This window comes from Triturus cristatus, chromosome 11, assembly GCF_964204655.1.
Source record: "Triturus cristatus chromosome 11, aTriCri1.1, whole genome shotgun sequence".
Taxonomy (NCBI): domain Eukaryota; kingdom Metazoa; phylum Chordata; class Amphibia; order Caudata; family Salamandridae; genus Triturus; species Triturus cristatus.
Window position 1 is genome coordinate 392,906,432 of NC_140594.1, and position 16,621 is coordinate 392,923,052.

Genomic DNA, 16,621 nt, shown 5'->3' on the forward strand with positions numbered 1-16,621 from the left:
CTCTCAGGGCTCTCTGACCTCTGTGGCAATAGAGAGTGGCGGGCGGTAGCCCGGCACCCTTAGTCCACTCTTCCTTCTGCCAAGTCAGGTATAGCAGGGTCTTTACCCTGCGGCTGGACAAGAGACTGGGGTGGGTTCTCCCACACCCTGTCCTCCTTTCTGGGGCTCTGCACCCTCCCACGTGGAGAGGTACCCCCAGATTCAAGAATTGTCGGGGTGCCTGTGGCAAGTGTCCTGCCGAATTCCCCCACCAGTTCATGGGTGTTATCCCTCAACTGGTACACCAGCTTATGGTCTGTACCCTTAGGCTGGACAGGGGTCAGAGGTGAGGCTTCCCTCTCCCTGCCCCCCCATCCTAGGCTTCTGCACCCTCCCACTTTGAGCAGTACCCCCAGAAGACAAACCTGTAGGGGCACTGCTAGCAGTCGCCCCTTCCTCCAGGTCAGGGGGGACACCCTGAACCTGGTCCTCCAACCCAGGGTCTGTACCCTTAGGCTGGACCTGTGCCTGGCAAGTCAGGGCTTCGGTGGAGTACACGCACCACCCCCAGGGAAACACACTCCTCATGAGTTGTGCAAGAGTCTGCCTGGCGCAGGACTTCATCATCCTTTCCCTCTGACAGTACATAAAGAACCCCCAGCCCAGAAGTGGCCTCTTCAGGGTCAGTCTTGGGGTGCTCTGACCTCAAAGCTGGGAACCCCTGACCCACTGGTTCTTCCACTGGGGATGGTGTCCCCTACTCACCCCTTTTTCTGCACTCATGCACCCTCCCAACTTGTAAGGTGCTGCCTGACTCCAGAACTGGTGGGAGGCTGGTTACAGCAGCCCCCCCCTGGTTCACCTGACACTATGGGATTCCCCCCAGGGGATGGCCTCCTGGTACAGGATAGGCCCCCTCCTGATGTTCACTCATGGAACCACCCAGGCCCTAGGACTGGGTTTTGGGCACCTTGGGACACAGCCCACTCCCACTCCTTCACTGAGACAGGACGTGGGACCCTATACCCCTCCCACTACACTGCAACCTATCTGGGCTACCACACACCTCCACTACCTCGCTTAGTTGAGGAAAACCAAAAGCTTGTTCAGACCCTATGGAATCCACCAAAATGTCTGTCTCCAGGGCAAGCTCCCTGGGGTAAGAGAACTCACACTCCATAGGCTATTGGCATAGCTCTAGAAACAGGGACTTGAAATATGCTGGTCTTGACCAATTTACTCTTTGCCTCACCATCCAGTGTCTCACACAAGTACCTCACATCACCCTCCTGAGACTGGCAAGACAGTGTCTGACTTTTTCAGTCACTCAACCCACACTCTTCTAGACGGTCTCCATACTCGCATACCAGGACTTCTACCATGGGGGCAGCCCTCTCCCTACTCCTCTCATCTAGAGTCAGTAGAGTGTCCCTCCCACCACTAGGAATATGAAACCCTGTGCCAGTTCCCCAATCCACCTCAGGGACACTCTGCACCACAAAAGTTACCTCATAAACCTCAACCCCCTAGTGTATGTTAGCCTCCTCCTTCAATTCAGGTGTGCATTTCTCCCTCAGCACTAAACACTACACTTTGGCTGCGACCATCTGAGCTGGACTCTACCTCCAACCCAGCCAAGCTCACTTCATGAGCTGCACGCATTTTGTTTTCAGCTAAATCTCGCTCTATCTCCTCGCACTCCCGGTCCAGCTGTCTAAACCTCCGGTCACGCGCACGGATCTGATTCCTTTCTTCTCAATCCAGTTTTCCCCACAATGCTCCCTTCTCGGGGCCACTGCCCTCTGGATATTCTGGCTGGGGATCCTTCCCCCTCAGATTCCTTTTCAAAGTCATCGGACAGCGTAGCTTCCCAGCGTGGTACCTCATAGGTATACAGGGCTGCCTCAAGATCCTACCTTCTGGATCTCCTATTTACAGCTAGCCCCCTCTCCTTGCGAAAGATTTTTAGTTCCCTCATTGTGTAGATGTACAGGTGCCAAAAGTTGATTTCCATTTTGACAAGGTCTCACAGGTGCAACAACTAACCAGAGTTCCAACCATCAAATTCCGAAGGGAAATGGGGAAAAATATTATGTGGTTGCGTAATGGTCTGCACTAAACTAGTGATGTACATAAATCACTGTGGGTCAAGTACAAATACAAGTTCATATCTCACCGCTGCCACCAATGTTAGAAATGGGGGTCTCTAGTTGGCAGAGTTGGGTACCTTTGTCCAAATAAGGACCCTTGCTTCTAGTCGGGGTAAGGGGGGTACACACTTGGTAGCTTTGCACGAGCAGACAGACTTATCCCAAAGGCAATGTGTAAAAGTATGTGTACTAAAAACACGCAATAATACAGTGATAACACCACAAATGGACACCATACCACTTTAGAAAAGTAAAGTATCTATATCTAAACTCAACAAGACTAAAAGAACAAAAATCCAACATACATGTAAAAGAAATATGACTTGTAAAAGGTTTCAAGCAACTGGGTCCATAGAAAACTATGGATGCTTGATTCTACATAAAGTACCTGTAGATGCGTCAAAATTCACAAGGCCAAACAGCAGCAGATAAGGGAAGCATCGAGATACAAAGAGATGTCGGTTCCAGGGTCCTTGGGGAGGAGATGCAACAGTTCTGCTGCATGCAGGAGAAGTGATGCGTTGAATCCGGACTTTAGAGGGAAATGATGCGTTGACTCCAAGATGGTTCTGGTCCGTGGGCGATGCGTCGGGAAAACTTGCCACACAGGAGCGATGCGTGGAAATCCGGGAAGTGAAGGTGATCGATGCGGCAAGCGGTGCCGGTTTGATTTCTTCAGTCGCAATACCACGATGCGTCGGTCCTTGCAGTCGTGACACGCGCTGCGTCATCCCTGCAGCGGTGCAGCGATGCATGGAGATTCTTCTATCACGGCGGTGCTGAATCTGGAAAACAGCCACAAGAAGGGAGATGCGTTGATTTTTCTCAGCTCTTCGGGTTTCTTCCAGCTCCTAACAGCAGGAACAACCTCCAGAGGCCCCAAACTGGAATAGGCACCTCCTGGCAGGTCAGAACTCTCAGCAGCAGAGTTCACGGGGAGTTGGAGGTGAAGTCTTTGTGTCCCTGAGACTTCAGAACAGGAGGCCAATACACACAGGCCCTTGGAAATTCTTCTTCAAGCAGGTTCACAACAAAGTTCCAGTCTTTGTCCTTTCCTTGGCAACAATAGTAACTGCAGGCCAACCCCACACAGCAAAGGAGCAGTACTCCTCCTCACAGCTCTTCAGCTCTTCTCCTTGGCAAAGGTTCCTCTTGAGTCCAGAAGTGATCTAAAGTTCTTGGGTTTAAGGAATACTACTTATACCCCATTTTGTCTTTGTTCTCTTTGTGCAAGGGTCTCTGAGCCCAGTCCAGACCAGTTCTGTCCTCACTGGTGCAGTATGACCAAAGAGGGTGGAGAGGAGACCGCATTGTTCAAAAGGAGGCAGGCACTTTTCAGGTGCAAGGAAAACCCCTCCCACTACTCTAAATGCAGCCAAGGTGAATTCAGCTCCGCTCCTAGTCATCCAAGAAATGCCAGCCACACCTCAATCCCCCAGAGGCTGTCTACTGTGAATGCACATCCCCCAGACAGTCAATCCTCAAATGGGCTGAGGCACACAGAATGGTTAAACAAGAAAATGCCTACTTTCTAAAAGTGGCATTTTCAAACCCACAATTTAAAAACCATCTTAACTAAAAAAAATTGTTATTAAATTCTGAGTTCAGAGAGCCTAAACTTTATTCTCTATCTTGTCCCAATGGGAAGTTGTGCTTGTAAGTTGTTACAAAGTATCTCCCATTCTATCCTATCGGGCAGATAGCCTTTCAATAGTGAAAAACAAAATTGGCAGTTTTTCACTATCAGGACATGTCACACACACCACTAAATGTCCTACCTTTCACATACACTGCACCCTGCCCATGAGGGGACCTTGGGCCTACCATAGGGGTGTCTTACATTTAAGCAAAGAGAAGGTTAGGACCTGGCAAGTGGGCCACTTGCCAAGTTGACATGACAGTTTAAAATTGCGCAGTTTAATACAAAAGAGAGAGGCCCCGCTACAAGAGACAGGGTTCCAAATTAAACTGAACAGTCACATGTAAACTCTCTTGGAGCTCTAAAATCATACCTCTATTATACAGACGATTCTTCAATTGTCACGCACATTTACACCCAGTCTTGAAACATCTTTATATTATCAAATTTAATTTCAATAAAATTCATCCAGAGAGTATAAGCCAACTAAAATCACATAAAACAATTTTATCAGAAGTATACAAATAAAAGGAGAGACAACATGTAAGACAAAAACATTAGTCATACAGATGTTAATTTGTTCGAATCCATAGAGATGACACATTGTGAAACTTCTTCAACATGTAAAAACCACGTCCTCAAATTTAACTACACTTGGAAGGATGAACGTATATAGAATTTCAAGACTGGGTGTACGAGTGTGTGACAATTGAAGAATCGTCTGTATAATTGAGGTGTATGATTTTAGGTCTCCAAGAGAATTTACTTGTGACTGGTAAGTGTAAAACTGCGCACAGACACTGCAGTGGCATGTCTTGATACATTTACAGGATACTCATGTGGGTGGCACAATCAGTGCTGCAGGCCCACTACAGGCCCTGGGCACACACAGTGCACTGTTCAAGGGACTTATCATTAAATCAAATAGCCAATCATGGAAACGCCAATCCATAAACACAATTTACCCAGAGAGCATATGCACTTTAGCACTGATCTGCAGTGGTAAAGTACCCAGAGTCCTATAGCCAACAAAAACAGGTCAGGAAAAAATAGGAGGAAGAAGCAAAAGGTTTGGGGATAACCCTGCAAAAAGTCCAACAGTCATATATTAGAAAACTGCACATATTCCAGACATAGGTTAATTTGCTTTTGACGTTTTTTTTATTTGTATTATTTTACTTTAGTTTTCTACTGTGGGAACTATCCCTTAGTGAACATGATTACAACTTGTATATCTCTATATGTTATACAATAGTTGCGGGGTTGAATGCAGAATAAAGGTTTACAAAATGACATTTATTTACAGGAGTTAAAGTGAAGAACATACTAAAAGTTAAAACAACAAACATAAGATGACTCTCAAACAAGTTGTGTTTATGGGGGGGGGGATGTACATATCTGGAGCTTTGGAGGAAACGAGCTCTAGGTTCATGATGTTTTGCTTTTAGGATGCATTCCATCATGCCTACAATTCCTAGTGCCAGCCTGCAGGCAAGAGACCTGCAGAGTTCTTGGAAAATATCAGCGCCGAGAGACCGTGTTGGGTAGCTGCACGCTTTATAAATGCAAAATACAATACAATACAATATTTCGTTTTCAGAGCAATGGGAAAACAAGATGGAACTATGTCATATCTGAGGACGTCTTTATCTGATGTACAACTGTGAAGCTGTCATTAGTAATGTTGCCTGGGTAACTGAGGGAATAATGAGATGGGAAGAATGTTGTAGGAGCAGTTACTGGAGGCTGGGGAGAAGAGGACGTTTCTCTCTATGCTGGAGGTGTCAAATGGAATAAAGTTGTTTTAAAGGAAAACCGGAGTGCAGAAACTTTTTCCAACAATCCGGGAGGACGTTGGGCACAACTTTTTTTCTTTGATAAACCACAGTTGAACATGCAGGTAGCTTGAACCATTCTCCAAAGGGACATACAATCTGTGTCGATTCTGTTTCAGTACATTGTCAGTAGAGCTGGCAACTTCACACAAAACCATTTTGGCACGAATATCATTCTGTCTTGCACAGATGCCCATTTTTCTAGTCTTTTAGGAGAAGAGTGCGCTTGCCCAGATGGACAACCATAATATAAACAACATAAAGCTCAGAGGATAACAATCAGTGATGCTGTCCCAGGAAGTACAGGATCCTTGATTTTGGGCAGTGTGACTTCAGATGTCTCTGTTAGTTGTACATATTCCAAGGGTTGAAAACACAAATGTTGACACTCTGAGCAGAGTTTGTGGGAAGAACCCAAATTAAGTTAAACCCAGCAGTGGTCCTGGATAGAGCATATTCAAACTACCAAGGCATCCATGTTCCCATTAAATAATGATATCAATAAAGAGAGGGGGGTGGGGGACCAGGGGTCAGTTGAGGTCCAGTGCCCGTGCTCCAATTGGTAGACGTGAAGTCAAAACGGGGAACACTGTTCCTGAGGAGTGGTGCAGCGTGTCACCCACTCACTAAGAAAGGGGCAAGAAGGAAGGAAGGGATCCTAGGCCTAGAGCCCACTAGTAAGAGGGAAGAGCAAGTCTTGCCTCTTGTTGCCCTTACACACCCCAAAGGATATCATGCTTCATCATCGGGCGTTTGCTCCTCGTCGGGCCGGAGCTGCCATGCCCTACCCGTCTCCCGAAGGGTCACTTAAGCGGAGATCTTTTGAGAACTGCAGTTTGATGCATGCGGGTGTGTGGGGTGAGCCAAATGTGGAGGGTGTTGAAGTGCTTGCAGTGGTTTAAATCTGACTAAGGGTTACCAGAAAAGGTGTGTTTAATGTGACAGTACCCTTGTCAGAGTAAGAAACCCATAGGTTAAATGTTACCCCAATAGGCGTAATGTGCCTAGGTAATTAGAAGGTCAACATGTTTCGCGCCTGTGTGGTCACAGGGATCCGTGGCGCTTCATCAGGACCAGAAAAACATGGTGTTGTGTGATGTGCACGTGAGTAGTGAGTAAAAGGGATAAAATCCCTCTAAGATCAGGGCAGGCCAAAACTGCGAAACCTACAGTTAGGCTACAACTAATTGGTTGATAACGCTCCTGATCGTGACCTAATGAGGCAAGACTTGCTCTTCCCTCTTACTAGTGGGCTCTAGGCCTAGGATCCCTTCCTTCCTTCCTTCCCTCCTTCCTTCCCCCTCTTTCTTAGTGAGTGGGTGACACGCTGCACCACTCCCCACTAAAGAATTCACAGGAGGCTGCCATTTGCATACGTTAATCAGATAGAACCTTCGGACCTGTGAATTTGTGGAAAAGTGTACAGAAAACCTTTGGAATGTGGGACTTCGATCACAGCAATGATTCTCACACTTCTACATGGGTAAATTTTTGTACAGAAGTTTGGTGCCTATATTCTCTTGTCTTTCCATGCATTTCACTTAAAGATTTACGAGCCCATACCAAAGGAAGGAAAACATTTTTGGCAATGTTATGCTTGCCAATTGAAGAAATTCTGCATTTTCTGACATTAGGTTAGATTTGACCAATTTTCTTGTCATGAACAAGATATAGTTAAAAACTTACTAAGTGTACCTAGATAAGGGTGCAGCCTTAGTCTTTTCAGGATCCAATTTAATTTTATATTTTTTATTTATTTATTTTAATAGTTTTGAAATGCGAGAACAATCAATATGAGAAACACAGATTAATAAATTATCATATTTTGACCTACAATTCAAACGGATTATTAAATGTGTACTGATCTCATCAACAGACTGTACTTAACTCAGCATGGTATTTCAAAAGTTCAACATGTACATCTTCACTCACACATTTCTCCTCACATCCCATCCGGAACCTAAGTCAAGGGTGAATGGTGATGTGAGGGACAGTTAAGTGTATGCATTCTAGCAGTGCGAGGGGTCCACCCCAACAGAATCGGAGCATTCATCTATATTCACAATTTGTGCCAGTGACTCCCGGATTCAGTCCCATATATCCTTTGGTTTTATTCTTTGGATTTAAAATGATGAGTGGGTCTCAGCCCTTCCATTACAGTATACAATATCACGGAGCCTGTCCCGGTGCTTGGGTATACTTCCCTTGACACGCCCGAGCCACGCCTTCCTCGTGCCAACACAAGTCACCCTGCCACTAATTTTCTTCTAGAGCGAGGTATGTCGGCAACATAATTTAAGAGTAGTGGAGGACATACAGGCAGCTGGGTGGTGCTATTTCATTAATCGTGATGTTAACTTCAGTCCAAAAAGCATGAACCGGGGGACAGTTCAGGCTTTGTGCAGGAAATTGGCAAGATCTGTAGAGCATTTGCACATTCAGGCGAGCGTGATTGATCAATCTGATGCAGTCTCTTAGTGGTGTAATATACTCTATTTATAAAATTAAAATGTATGTCTGTGCCTTTTGACTTGTAGAAATGTGCTTTCTCTGGTCACTGTAATAGCTCCAAATCTTGTTAGGCAGGGCCATTCCCAGGCCCCCCTCCCAATGAATCCTAAGAGAATTGGTTGTTGCAGGAAGGCGGTTTTCCATTATTTTATACTACTGCTACACCCAGCTCCTAGTGCTTGAAGAGACATATATCTATATGAGTGGGTACAAACGCCTGTGGTTTTCAAGGAAAGATGTCCCACTGTACTGAAGCTGCATTGCACAACTTAAAGTATGTGAAGAGGTCAAAAGCATTAATTTCGCCAAGTACCTTAAATTCCTCCGGTGTGAGGAAACTACCATCACAAAGAAAGAATGCAGCTTATTCAGAATAAGCATTTCAGGGGAGAAGCCTGTGCTAAAGCCAGCCCTCTTCACCAGGGACCACTTTGTCCAGCGTGTACAACAAACCCTTTCTATATATTTACCTGGTCTGGGTAGTCCAGTGACTAGCAGTGTGTTATGTCCCGCTATCGAGCTAATCCCTCGCAATTGGTAGATGTGGAGAGGAGCATCTCTGGTTAATCCAGTATATTCCAAAATGCAATTGCGCTGCCAAGAAATATCTTTCCGGGTAGGGCACTGCACACGCCCCGTGCTCATGTGAATCTCTTCCAGCTCACTTGTGGTGTCTTACCACCTAAACTACCCTCGCAAGTAGTGTAAGCAACTGAGTAAACTTACATCTGGCAGGAGAAATATGAATATGACAAAATATGAAAACGTGGGTAATACAATCCTCTTCATTAGAGCTACTCTGCCAGCCATGGAGTCTGGGGGAGAAATCCAAAGTTCCACCTGTATAGTAAGCTTATTAATCATGGGATCATACTCTTGAGGTATGGATTCCTTCTGTCTACTATCCTGAATACTCAGATTTCGCACAGTCCTTTCTCCATGTCAGGGAATACTAGATAGATAAAGAGTTATTATTTTGGGCAGTATTGGTGAGAGGCAACATTTTTGACTTTTCCCAATTAATCTGCGAGCCAGCAGTGTTGACTAGCACAGCAATATCATGTATAGTGGGGTTGAGGTTTTCTCCTGGAATCTTAACAAATAACAATATTTGTCCGCATACAGCGAGAGCAAGATTCTCTGTGTGGATAACCCCAAACCTCTATGTCCATGCCTCTCACGTAACAAAGAGAAGAGGAGCTTGATAGCCAGGGCAAATAATAGCGGTGATAGGCGGCAGCCCTGACGGGGGGGGATGACTCCAAATTCCTTGCCATTTATTACATTGCCTTCATCTTCCCTGTGTTTGCCATATCCTTGTGCAACAACAACTATTTCTTAATCACAATCTCTGCTGCCCATCTGCAATCATGCTTTCGCATAGGCACTTCACTAAAGCAGGATTGGCACACTTCTTCAGCTATGTCACCATATCCCAGAATAATCCTACCCCTGTGCTCATCTGCGTAGGCCTCATCACCGCCTTCAATGTGCATGGCCACATCATTACCATCTAATCATGGACATCAATTGCTCAGGACTCTCCTGTTTGTCTTCTGCTAATATTTTAACTTTACTCTGGGGCAAAAATAGCCCTTCTGAACCAATGGCAAAAAATATAACAGTCTGAATAGTTGCAGTATTTCGAGTGTGGGCTGACATCCTATAGAGGCAATAGATTCATGAGGGTGGCCTGCACTGTTAGAATAAAAAAGATGCTTTTCCGAGTGAGTGTGCAAAGATTTTTTTCGCTCCTGCTCCTTGACCGAAATGCAAAGCAGCTGACGAGGAAGTGTTAAGATGGGGTCCCTGCCTTAACCCAGGTGTAGAGTGCAACCACGAAGGAACTCCCAGCACAGGAACAGGAAGGGTAACAACGAGCAGAGAGACTCCAGCAAAACATTCATGTTTCAACAGAGCGACCGTGAAGCTGCAATGGTAAGGTCTCCAGTAAGACACATCCTGGGGGCCTCCGCACAAAGCAATGAAGGTTTAACTGAGGAGACAAGCTCCTCAAAACAGGCAAAGCTGTGATGTAGAGATGGAGAAGGGGCACAGATTGACCTCATTGGCAAATTGAGCCGCATAACTTCAGAAGAAACTCTGCGGTCATGCGGTACCATGAGGATATCCCACATTTCATATCTCTTAAACTGGTTGCTGTGGCGGTAGGAGGAACCTGGGCTTGAAATTAAAAATGGGGGGTGGGAGTCTAACTGTTTAAGTGATACTTGCTTTGATGACTGAGCAGGAGGGATTTTAAGATCATTTGTTTGTTGCTGTTCAAAAACATGTTCATGTCAAGAGGATTAGTGTAATAATCAAAGTTCGCCATAGAGCACATTCAACACAAGCTCTCTGATTTAAAAGGTTATGGGTGACCAGTTTCTTGTGAATTGGGGTGGGGGGTTCCATAACCTCCTACATGGGGCAGCTGAGTGGGAGGAAAAGCGAAGGAAAGGTTAGATGACAGTTTTTCTTGAGTCTTCGGATGAGATCAGTGAATAACACATGCAGCTGACTGAATACAGAAAAAATGGGACGATAGCCCATCGGTAATAATGAGAGATATGGCAATGTTCATGGATGGTTATGGGAGCAACACCTCTAATGTCCAAGGGTCTTACATTTATAACGTTAAATGTAAGTGGACTGAATATTAAAATTAAAAGGGAATAGTGCCCCATGCATTCCACAGCTTTGAATCGGAAGTGATCCTGCTACTGGAGACGTACCAAAAGGGCACTAGTTCCTGTGTACTGGATAAAGGGACATTTGAGTATTTGGTCACTTTAGGGATCTCCTCCGTTTCTAGGGGATTGGCGATCTTCAAAAAAAGACACCCATAGTGATAAAGCATAGGTTGACAGATCAGCAGGGTTGCTTTACATCAGTGACTATGTTTTGGAATGGTGAGATAATCATCTTGATATCTGTATATTTCCTCCTGGGCTCTAAAGCAGACCCTTGGAAAGATCAGGGTCCTTGCAGAACAAATTGACGGAAGAAATTCTCGTAATTTCCAGGATCTGAACCTGACAATTGATGACATGGACAGGAATCGGGTGAACCAAGGGAAAGGGCATGCATGCCGAAGGAAATTCGTTGATCCTTTTGGCTGGTTACTCTTTGTCGGGTGTAGATTTCTAGCGACAGGCAATATACCTTTTATTCTGGGACTTATAATTATTTCTCATGGTTCGATTACCTAGATTCACAGAAGTGGAAATTCTACTAAGAAGGATTTCAGATAATTCACCGATTGGGGCTGAGGTAACTGATACTGGGTATGAGGTGCTTGGAGGATGGAGGATGGATCCCAGGCAATTTCATTGACTGTACAGCAACAAAAAAAAGATGGTGGGAAGAAATTAAACAAACCGCATGTGAACTCATTTAATTGGAAAAGGAACAATTGCTTACAGGAAAAGACGAGACAAGTCACTGCCTTAGTCTCAAAGAGCAGGAAGTCCAGGCCCTAGCTAAAAATGAAGTCAGTAAACGATGTCTTGCTGTCCAAAAAAGACTTTACGATGTATGGAATAAGGCTAGAAACCTTCTAGCATGGCTTGAAAAAGAGGGACGAAAGTAATTAATGGGTATGGAAAATAATAGATCCAGAGGGAGAAAAATACAGTACAAATAAAAGTACTGTGGAGTATTCTCCAATTCATGTAGGAAACTACACTATGTATTGTAGGCCAGGGTGAAATCCGGGAATTTTTGAAGGACTTCCTGATGTCCAAACTGATGAAAGAGCATAGGGATGAATTGAAGGCAGAAATGTCTGTGGAGGAAATTGCGGAGATTATTGGTATAATGCAATACGGGAATGACCTACCCTTGGAGCTATAAAAACAACTGGCCAGAAAATAGATGGAGCCAATTGCACAACCTCTATTTGATGGTGAGAGAAGACGGCAGACCGTTATATGACCTGAGGATGGCCACCACTGTGGTGGTCACAATCAGAAAAGACCCGTCCTGAATGTACCTCATTCAAGCTGATATCCTTCCTTTAATATAGAAACAAAAATCCTGGCGAACGTTCTATCTGTATGACTGGGAGAGGTGACATGGGAATGATCATTTCTAATATAACCAGAGATGGAACTCTCTTTACCCATATATTGTGTGCTGTAGAATACATGTTGCACAGCCCACCAGCACTTTTCTACCAGACTTGGCTCAGATCCTTTTATTTGATGCATATTTGATTCATCTATAGATGAAACAGTCATAGACTTTGTTCTGGGAGGAAGAAAAGCTTCCTCTCGCAACACAACACACGGGACATTGAGGGCGCTAACATTGTACCTTAAGCCAACATAACCTGCTAGCTGTGTGAATAAAGTAATAGTAATATCTGTTCGACTTTTTGTACTCCGATGAGAATAATAAAAGGTTATGAAAATAAAACATGTCCCATCAATAGTGGACTTTTCATTCAAACTCAGCTGTCGCTGCAGCGTTTGTTGCTCCGATTGGTATTATATTCAAGAAGTGCAAATATGGCAAAGATCCAATGATGCAAAAGTATAAGGTACTTATCGTTTAATAATAGTCCTTCAGCTTTATTGTCTATTTTACATTTTTTCAATGCCACATTCTTGCTCTCACACGATTTAGAGCAACTATATTTTCCTAAGACCGTCAAAATGTGATCTAAAATGGCTGCTATTGGAAATGCATTATGGATTTCCATGGCCAGGACAGCTCCTAAGCTTTTAAGGACACAGTTCCTGGTTTCTCTAAGGCTTGTTTAATTGAAAAGAATAGTGGGTATTACCTGGAGATGATGACTGAGGAAGAGTCCCTAGATGGAGAACAGTTATTATAGGTAAGCAACTTTTACATTCTCATAATATGTGCCTTAACTTGTCAGTATGGCTTTCTTATTGACTGATCTATTGTTGTACTGAAGAAGCAAAGCAAGATTTCATGCTAGGAGGTCAATGTTTATAAGCCATGGGCGTTATTGATTAACATCTGTTCTTTCATTCTTTTCTGGCTCCTCTTTCCTTTCTTCCTACTCCTCACCTCTGATCTTTGTCTCCTTTCTTTTACTTTGATGGCGCTGCAGTCGGAGCACTTCAAGACCACATCACAGAAGGTGGCCCGCAAGTACTGGTGGAAGAATGCCAAGATGATCGCCATTATCTGTGTGGTGGTTGGAATCATCGTCCTCTTCATTATCCTCTTTGCCACAGGAGCAATCCCGACATAAGTGTTCGATGGATTCCCCACACCGTCTCCTACTGCCTCCCTGTAATGCCCACCATGTTGCCTCTTCAAATTCATCGCAAATTAAACCAGGAGATTAATATGTCCAGTGTAATCTACTGACCTTCATTCATTGTGGACATTGCTTACTGCTCTGAATGCTATGGGGAACAGAGTGGTCTTCCATGTAGATAGACCCCACTTTGGCTTATAGTAGGCATGAGGCCAATGGCTGACCCAATCTCACTCCAAACCATCTTACTGCAGAGGCTGTTCAGATGCCCATAGACCTTGTGGTGGCGGTGGTGTTGGGGGGCGGGAGGGAGGGAGGGAGGGTAGGTGGCATGCCTGTATGTGCAGCTGACCATTGTAGAGCAAAATTTAAGTGTAACATCAGAACACCTGACAAATTTAGTATCGGTTCTGGAATGGGATTCTAACCACAAATGTATTGTCATACTCAATTATTATCTGACATTGTCCAGTTGTCTTGTCCAGCTAGGATGTTCATTTCAGTGGAGCCTGTGGGTGAGTGGAGAAGCCATCAACGAAAGAACCAGTGACTGAATGTACCCAATAGAGATCAAATGAGCACGTGTACAAAGAGGGCATGCTTTTATATGTGGACAGGGGGCTGAAAGATGGATTTAGTGTGCTATTACAGACTGTTAACCTTTTTTGTGCTGTTTGAACCTGAGGCCCCCTTCGTGGGCACATGAAGGTGCATGTGCTTATACAGATTTCTCCAGTGACCAAGATGTAGAAGGATTTTGCCCTGCCCTAAACCTCAAAAAAAGTGTCCAAATACTAATGGTACTTCAGTTTCTCACAAGAGGTCCCCAAATGATTGAGTATGTTAATCTAAACCTCTTGTCTTGAGGCACATTGAAGGATAGCAAGTGAAGGAAGTTTGCTTTTACCAATCCATGCAGTACTTGGTTCCAAATGTACCTACAATATAATGTTACCAATACCTTCTAACCATGTGCCTGATCCAACCTTTGGCACGGTTAGTAATGTATTATGTTGATATTTTCTGTTTTGCTGATCAGAATCCCAGAGAACTTTGAACTAGTCGATAAACCAACCAAGGGAAGATCCTTAGCTGGGCCTGCATTACATCTTCCATTGAAAGAAGCCCTCTCATGGGCCACAGCCAGGCTGGCTAGCCACTGCTCGAGAAGCCCAAACATCCCTTCTGATAGTCCGTGAAGGACTCCTGAGGATGACCCTGAGCTAGGCTTCCTCAGCACTGGTCTTTAAAGAGCCATGGAAGAAGCCTAGAGTCCCCTCTCTCCCTCACCGCCTACAATAAGAGCTCCCTTTTCTCATTTGTGTGTTCACCAACTTTAAAATATTCAGAATGGCTGAACAGCTGTGGTGAGAACTGCCACTTAGAGCCAATATCACTCCAGACAAGTATGGGTGTTTTCTTACGTAATTCTTTTTTTTTTTTTTTTATAGGAAATAATAATCATATTTGCATTTAAAAAAGTAATCTGCTTAGCCACCAGCTACTTTCAATTTTTGTAACATATATGAGTCTGAATACCCAACCTGCACGTGATCTCAGTGGAATACATTTTCAAATAAAAGAAGTATAATAATTTGTGGTAAAAACCTAGAATTATTTTTGTGCTAGAAGTAAACACATAAGTGGGGAAAGGAGGGAAGTGACGATAACCAATGATAAAAACATATCAGTCCATTTCTTTTATGCTGCTGAGGCGTTAATAAAATCACACTCAAGTGCATAATGACTTCAGAGGACAATGGTACGAGACAAATTACTTTATCAGTAATCCATCGCCACTCAATTCCCGGTGGCAGACCCTGTCAGAAGTGATCCAGTAAGACTATAATTATATAATGCTTTGTGAGAATTTAGCACCTATGTGCCTTGACCTGAAACCTGTGAGGATTACCCTCTAGCAATGGCATCATGCAGGCCTGCAGGAGGTAGATAAAACGTTTGCCGTACAGCAGCAAAATATAATTGTTGAAAGCGGAGTAAGTGCCTTTTATTTTTTTAGAGATTTATATATAAATATGTTAGTAAATGCAAATTTATATAATATAATGTGAAAAGAGCAGAAGATGTATAAGAAGGGGATGTGCCATGGTAATAACGGTTATTCTTCTCTTTATAGCGGATTAGTATATAATTTGTTCATTCCAGTAACCCTGGAAGGAAGAAATGGTATTTGAGAAGAAAAATGACAAACATGACAGCTCTCCTTTAGGTTTAGTTGGAGTGGAGTTAGGGTGGTCCTGGAAGCTGTGCTATGCACACAGTCCTCGGTTGTGTCCCTCCAGCTGGGCTTTGGTCTGTGTAATACTTGCACTGTAAATAAAGCTTTCAGAAAAACGCCTTTGAAAGAGTTAAAATTATGAAATGATTAACAAATATATTTTTAATTGTGTAAAAGGTGCTGCAATTTAAATAAAGCTATATTAGAAAATCATGTTTCAGTGTCAACATTGAATTATTCCACTTTGCCGCCAAAGGTTTTCAAATATTCTGTTATTAGTTTTCATTAGTTTTTTTCTTAGCCTTTTTTTCATCTCATTGATTTTTATTGACTACTCATGAATATTGAAATAATAGAGGAAATAACAAAGTTTTTTCTAAATATGAGTTGAGTTTATTAAAGATAAATCCAGCCAGGGATCCAATCTTCTGTTGTCTCTCTTGGAACGTCAATACGCCAAAGAGCATAATGTTCTGTCCCACCCATGCAAGAATTTATATTGGAGATGACACACGTCTCCCTTTTATAACATCAAAGACTATTTACCATTGCATATCAAAATTCTTAAATTATGGAGGTTTCACAACAATTCTTTCTTCAGTTTGCCTTACTCTTCCAAACCTCTGTGGCTCGCAACTCAAGTTATCCTTACAGCCCTCATTTCTTTATTTTTCACCATTGTCGTCTTAAACACCCACAAGTTGTATCCAAGAGCATGGGCTTCCCTTTCCTTACTCCCTGTGGTAGTTTTATTTTGACCCAATTACCACGTCGATTGCTACTTCGTTTCATTTGGCATTCCCTCCATCCTTCTCTTTATGAACACAAAGTCATGTTTTGCCATCCTCTGTGCTTTGCCTTCCCTAACCACCCTTGGCAAAATCTGTTAGCTCTTCTTCCCTGCAAAACGTCAAATAATACGAAACCTGTTCTTGGGTGTCAATCTATACACTTGCATTCTTTCATTAAAACACTTCTTCCCGGATCATCTTCCTCCCATTTCAAACTGCATACTTTACAGTTTCTTCATCA

At 43.6% G+C, this 16,621-nt stretch overlaps 1 protein-coding gene across 2 annotated transcripts in view; it reads left to right on the plus strand.

Annotated features, from left to right (window-relative positions):
• The window catches only part of VAMP8 (vesicle associated membrane protein 8), a 114,365-nt gene extending 98,563 nt beyond the window's left edge, over window positions 1-15,802 (plus strand). For both annotated transcript variants that reach the window (XM_085634996.1, XM_085634995.1), the window contains exon 3: window positions 13,198-15,802. In XM_085634996.1, coding sequence (XP_085491122.1) covers window positions 13,198-13,341 — 144 coding nt within the window. In that variant the 3' untranslated portion in view covers window positions 13,342-15,802. The remainder of the gene's footprint in view (window positions 1-13,197) is intronic.
• The last annotated feature ends 819 nt before the right edge of the window (window positions 15,803-16,621 follow it).